Source organism: Bos taurus, chromosome 8 (genome assembly GCF_002263795.3).
Source record: "Bos taurus isolate L1 Dominette 01449 registration number 42190680 breed Hereford chromosome 8, ARS-UCD2.0, whole genome shotgun sequence".
Classification (NCBI taxonomy): domain Eukaryota; kingdom Metazoa; phylum Chordata; class Mammalia; order Artiodactyla; family Bovidae; genus Bos; species Bos taurus.
Genome location: NC_037335.1, coordinates 104,108,566 through 104,114,765, shown reverse-complemented (window position 1 = coordinate 104,114,765; position 6,200 = coordinate 104,108,566). Strand labels below are relative to the sequence as shown.

General features: G+C 43.7%; 1 protein-coding gene and 1 long non-coding RNA gene across 2 annotated transcripts in view; one reads left to right on the top strand and one right to left on the bottom strand.

Moving 5' to 3' along the window:
* The window catches only part of LOC107132740 (uncharacterized), a 45,999-nt gene that overhangs the window by 22,410 nt on the left and 17,389 nt on the right, over positions 1-6,200 (bottom strand). The gene's annotated exons all lie outside the window — the stretch shown is intronic.
* The window catches only part of TNFSF8 (TNF superfamily member 8), a 29,093-nt gene continuing 23,687 nt past the window's right edge, over positions 795-6,200 (top strand). The window contains 1 exon segment of the mRNA NM_001025207.1: positions 795-1,205. Within this exon segment, the coding sequence (NP_001020378.1) occupies positions 1,011-1,205 (195 nt within the window). The 5' untranslated portion in view covers positions 795-1,010.

Sequence of the window (6,200 nt, the reverse complement as noted above, 5' to 3'; positions counted from 1 at the left end):
ACATACCACACGCCCAGCACCCACACGCACACGCCACCAGGACACACACACCCCTGCACTCCTCACCATACCACTTCCCTACCCCCACCCTCGCTGCCAGCTGCTTCCCCTTTTTCTGAGTTTTACCGCAGGTCCAACTTTACATGCAAATTTAACAGATCCCAATATACTCTGGAGGATTTTTTTGTTCAAAATATCGGTGTTGCCAGTTTGCTGCTCTCAGACAGCATCTTTGAACCTGTCCCCCAATTTCATCCTGCCATTAAGCTTTTCTCCCTGTGGAGAAACTTCCACATTTGTGGGCTCTTCCTTGCCAGAGATCTGGTAGCATTTCCAGTTCTTAAGAGGAGCCAACATCATCAACCCCTCTGAGTCATTCTGCCACGGTCCGGGGGATCCAGCCTCCCTGCGTGTGCTAAGTCGCTTCAGTCGTGTCTGACTCCGTGTGACCCCGCGGACGGTAGTCCGCCAGGCTCCTCTGTCCATGGGATTCTCCAGGCAAGAATACTGGAGTAGGGGTTGCCATGCCCTCCAGGCCCAGCAGAGAGAGATTTTCTGATAAGGACTTCTGAGCCACAGGCCGCGCTGAGGAGAACGTGCAGCTTCTCAAGCCGGAAGGCGTTTTGTGGCTGAGTCTGACTGAAACAGCAGCTGCTTTGTGTGTACGCGCGCGCGCGCGCGCACACACACACACACACACACACAGCAGCGTAGGGAAACCGTCATTTTCCTACTCGGCCTCTGACATCAGCCACCTTCTCTATAGCTACAGTTTCTCTTCACTCAAACTGATCCCTGGCGATGAAAAATGAGCCTGTCCCCCACCCGTCCTGCTGCCTTTCGCCTCACGCCCCCAGAGAAGAGTTTCTTCGTGAGGCAGCCGGTGAAGGTTTTTTTCCAAGTCACATGATCCAGGATGCAGGGGGAGAATCCTTCTTGGAACAGAGATGGGCCTAGAACCGAATCAGATGAGGAGAGATAAGGTGTGATGTGGGGAAGCCTATATAAGAATGGACCCAGGGCCGCAGCGAGCACTCAACCCACTGGCCCCGTCCCAAGACACAGCCATGCATGTGCCCGCAGGCTCCGTCACCAGCCACTGGGGAACCACGGGCCGCGGGTACTTCTGCTTCACCACGGCCTCGCTGGCTCTGTGTCTCGTCTTTGCTGTGGCGACCATTATGGTGCTGGTAGTTCAGAAGACGGTAAGTGGACTTCTCTTCTTTGCCTTTCCTTTCTGATTTATGTTCAGTTTCTCCACAGAGACTTCGGGATAAACGAAGCAAAGAACCAACATCAACAGAGAGAGGGAGCAAAGAAATGGGAAACTCACTCCTCTCAAATAATTTGGCTTTTTGAGGGAAAATTTTCTTGAGCCATCACCTCCAAACTTTCTATATACACCTGAGCCAAAGAAGGGAGAGGAGCTTTTAGCCTTGAGAAATTTTCCTAGAGGAAGGGGATATATATATATATACATGTATAGCTGATTCACTTCGTTGTACAGCAGAAATGAACTCAACACTTTAAAGAAATTATACTGCAATTAAAAAAAAATAATAACTGTTGCTGATCTAAAGACTTCTATTAAAGATGGAAGAGACAAGGAAACTTAATAACACATTTGTACAACCAGTGTCATGTCTTTGATGACTTCAGAGCAGATTCCGGGATTCTGTATTCTCAGTCCAGACATTCCTGAGATTTCAGAGGCCTCGGCCAATGCTAAGCACTTTTTCTAGCCAGGAGTTAAGTTTCAGAGGCCAAAACAAGAAAAGAGAGCAAGGAAAGGAGGCCAGAGAGAAGACCAGGGCTCTTTAGAGCTTGGACATGTCAGTGTTAAAGCTCACAAGACAAGTTCAAAGCTTCCTCCTGACCCACTGCTTTGAAGGGCTTAGTGTGTCACAAAAACACAGCTCATGGAGGCAGAAGGTAGAAATGTTTTTCACACCTGTTCCCTCTGAGACTGCTCAGAACCCCGAAACTACAAGCAATTATGGGTACACACTGTGAAGTTAAGCGGTCTCAGGAAATTTACCTTTGTTTTTTATAAGTAAATGGTAAGAATTACTATGAAAACAGAGGAGGTGAAGGAGGAAGCTTATTCATATTTTAGGAAATTGGTGTTTACAGCAAATCCACCAGGATGTATTTTAGAGAAAATACTGTACTAAGAGTATATATTGCTCATGAATTTTTAATGAAGTAATTTTGATAGTTTAAGAACTGTACCCCCAATACTACCACCCCTTCAAAGTACGTACATTTCTATTTATTCCTTCAAAGCTCTCATTTTTCATAGTATTTCAATCCTGCAGAATTTGTTCTGGTTTCCTTTAGTTGTCTTAGGTTGAATGCTCTTTACCTTATTGATTGCTGAAAAGAACCAGGCTTTAAAAGGCTTGGGTATCTGCTTCTCAAGTGTCCTCAAGAACTGACATTTAAATGAAGCTTTGAAACTCATACCTCCATAAAAGTGAAAGATAACAGAATTGCTAGCATTTGAGACTTAGATTGTAAAGTTTATGAAACTCATCATTTATTGGGCTCATCTACATCTACTAGGAATAACACACTTGAGAATATTCTGCTGCTGCTGCTGCTAAGTTGCTTCAGTCATGTCCGACTCTGTGCGACCCCATAGACGGCAGCCCACCAGGCTCCCCCGTCCCTGGGATTCTCCAGGCAAGAACACTGGAGTGGGCTGCCATTTCCTTCTCCAATGCATGAAAGTGAAAAGTGAAAGTGAAGTCGCTCAGTTGTGTCCGACTTTTAGTGACCCCATGGACTTCAGCCTACCAGGCTCCTCCGTCCATGGGATTCTCCAGGCAAGAGTACTGGAGTGGGGTGCCATTGCCTTCTAGGACCCTTTTTATTCTGTACAGACTCTATAACTTCTGTAATTCTAATCTGAAGTAAATCAGAGGTGTATCATTTTACAGCAAGAGCCAAAGAAAAGAAATTAAAGTGGCCTTCGAAAATGTCTTCAGTTAGATTGTAGCTAGAACTGGTATGAGAGAGAGAGAGAAAGAAAGAAGGAAAGAGGGGAAAAGAGAGAGAGAAAGATATAATCCTGGTACGTGGTGTGGTGCTGACATATAAAGCGAGGAGGAGCTCCAGAATGCTCCTAATTCAAGTCCCACATTTGGTTGAATTGATTCTTTCCATGAAGGAACTGGAGTGGATCTTTCTGCCTCATTTTTGTAAATGTGGAAAACGAGGAACAGAAAGGGGACAGGGCTTGACCTAAATTGTTCTGAGAAAGTGGGAGTCAAGACTGCTTGGCTGTTTAATGAGGCCACTGTTCCCTTTAAGGACACAGACAGCCACAGCAGCACTAAAAAAAAATCTCCCTTCCTCCTCTTCTCTTGGGAGTGTGTCCTTCCTGGCGTCCAATTCCTTGACTTCCCCTCACTCTGGGAGATGAAAAGATTCACTTCACAATCTGACTCTAGGGTTTGATGTACTATGATTTCTTAGCCTGAGAAATATCAGTAACTTGCTTAAAAGGACTGTGATATACAAGTTAAGTGTTTTATACATACCATTTCCAATAATTCATTCAGATATTAACTGTCAGAAAAACTAAGAAGAGAGAGTTATCTCCTTGAACTTGAGTTACCAGGTTCCTGTGGGAAGAGGCTTTAGTACAGGTACAACTTAGACAAATGAATTGACTCTTAATAGGACCCCCAATAAAAGAATCAATGGGAGATACCTAAGGACCTTAAACTCATAGCCCAGTTATTAAAAGTGAAATGGATTGATGGCCACCCAGCAGTCTTCTGAGGGTGGGTGGGGGCAAGGTGAGAACCATGAGCTGGTTCTACTGGCCTAAGAAGTCCCCACCATTACTCTGTGTGTGCTGAGTCGTGTCTGACTCTGCATCCCCATAGGCAGTAGCCCCCCAGGCTCCTCTGTCCATGAAATTTTCCAGGCAAGAATACTGGAATGAGTTGCCATTTCCCCCTTCAGGGGAATCTTCCTGACCAGAGATTGAACCCGGGTCTCCTGAATCTCTTGCATTAACAGGTGGATTCTTAACCACAAAACCACCTGGGAAGCCCCCAGAAGTCACAGTTCTAAATAAAAAGACACATGTACAGGCAAAATTTAAACCAAAATTAACTTATAATATATAATAAGTGATGGGATGTAGGCACATAGGGCTAACCATGAAACCACAAGTTACGGAGATGGAATGTTTTCCCAGGCAGATCTAAGAGAAACTTCACTGGAGACTGGAGTTTCAGTTTGGCTTGAGAAATGTGCACAATTTCAAACAGGTCTCCAGAGATCAGAGGAGAGAGTATTCCTGGCCAATGGATCAGCATGAGGAAAGTGAGAAGTGTAGGGCATGTAGGAAAATCGACAAAGATCGCCTTGAGATTTGGTTTGAAAACCAAATAACTCCAAAGGCAAATTCCTTGGGAGAGGCAAAGAACTTAGGTTTCAACCTTAAAGATTTCTTGAACATCTACTGTGTGCAGGACAGTAATGTTCTAAGTAATGGACATAGAACCTTGATCAAAGCCAAAAATATCTGTTTTCATGTTACTTGTGGAACTTATTGCCTATTGTCTTAAGTCTCTGAAGTGGCTGTATTTTACTGACCTTTAAACCATTATATTCATTTAAAATATTATATCCACGTGGTTTAAGAAAAGTAAATAGTAAGCAAAGGCAAAGAAAAAAGTAGAAATTTCTCACACCTTCTCCACCCAACCACCAATTCCTCTTTCCTGAGATAAGGACAATTGACAGATTCTTTCATGTCTTTCCAAAAATCTATGCTCTATAAATATATAGTACACACACGTCATTATAGCAAACCCGTAAATTTGCAGCTTGCTTTATTGACTTAATAGATCGTGGAAATCCTTCCATGTCAATACATGGAAGTCTATCTCATTCTTTTGAAAAGTCACATAGCATTTTATTGTACTTCATATTTCATCTGTGTCTAGTGAAGGACACAAGATTTTCTCTAGAAGCTTTGCTCACTGTGCACATCTGCAAGTCTATCTGTGGGATAAATCCTTGGAGGTGGGAATGCAATGTGTATTTTTCAAGAGATTGTACACAATACTCTTGAGGAAGTAGAAGTCCAACCAACAAAGAGACAGATCTTCATGGAAAAGAAAGAAAATTGATTTCTTATGAAGTAATTACAACAGAGTATATGCATTTGTGTCAGAATGAAATGTCACACAACTTATACAGCAAAGCAAAGAGAAAAAAGTTTCTCATATCTCCTCCAGAGACAAAGGGTTATAAATAGATCATATATAGGCTATAAGGTGGACAAGCTTCCCACGTGGTTCAGTGATAAAGAATCCACCTGCCAAGTGGGAGATGAGGGTTTGATCCTTGGATCAGGACGATCCCCTGGAGAAGGAAATGGCAGCCCACTCCAGTATTATTACCTGCGAAATCCCATGGACAGAGGAGCCTAGCAAGCTTCAGTCTATAGGGTCATAAAAGAATTAGACAGAACTCAGCAACTAAACAACAGCAATAAGGTTGACGCTAGAGGTGTTCACAGTTCAACTGGCTTGGAGGCCTTCAATCTTAAGAAATGTTTCTGTTATAAACAAGAAGCCTGGTCTTGTCTAGCCCCTGGAGACATCTATTTACATTTCACAATGTTAGAGTAAGGAAGGGCTCATGTATTCTAGAAAGAAGAGAAAGCAACTGCCTTCTTTCCCTTTATAAACAGAGAAAACTCCTTTTATTTAAAAAAAAAAAAAAATTACCCTTCCAATGCCACTCTACTTCCCCACCGAGAGTTGAATTTAGGGGAAGTGATTGGAGGTGACGGTGGCAAGGTTTTAGATTTGTTTCCACTCCAGATAAACTACAGGGCTGAACTGAAATGCCCTGTGATAGTTCTCTCTATCCAACTTACTCTCTCCAATGCAGTCAGTTATTTATCCGAAGAAGTCCATTGAGCAACTTCTCCAGGGAAAGCCCTAGGCTAAGCTGTAAGGGAAGAACCCAAGTGGACAAGGTGGGAGCCCTGTTTTCTGGGAATCTCTAAGTTGGAGAGGTGAGGCCCAAACCCTCAAGTGCTTGAATCTGGGGCAGAATGGCACTAAATGTGGGCTTCCCAGGGGGCACTAGCGGTAAAGAACCCACCTGCCAATGTAGCAGATGCAAGAGATGCAGGTTTGATCCCTGGGTGGGAAGATCCCCTGGAA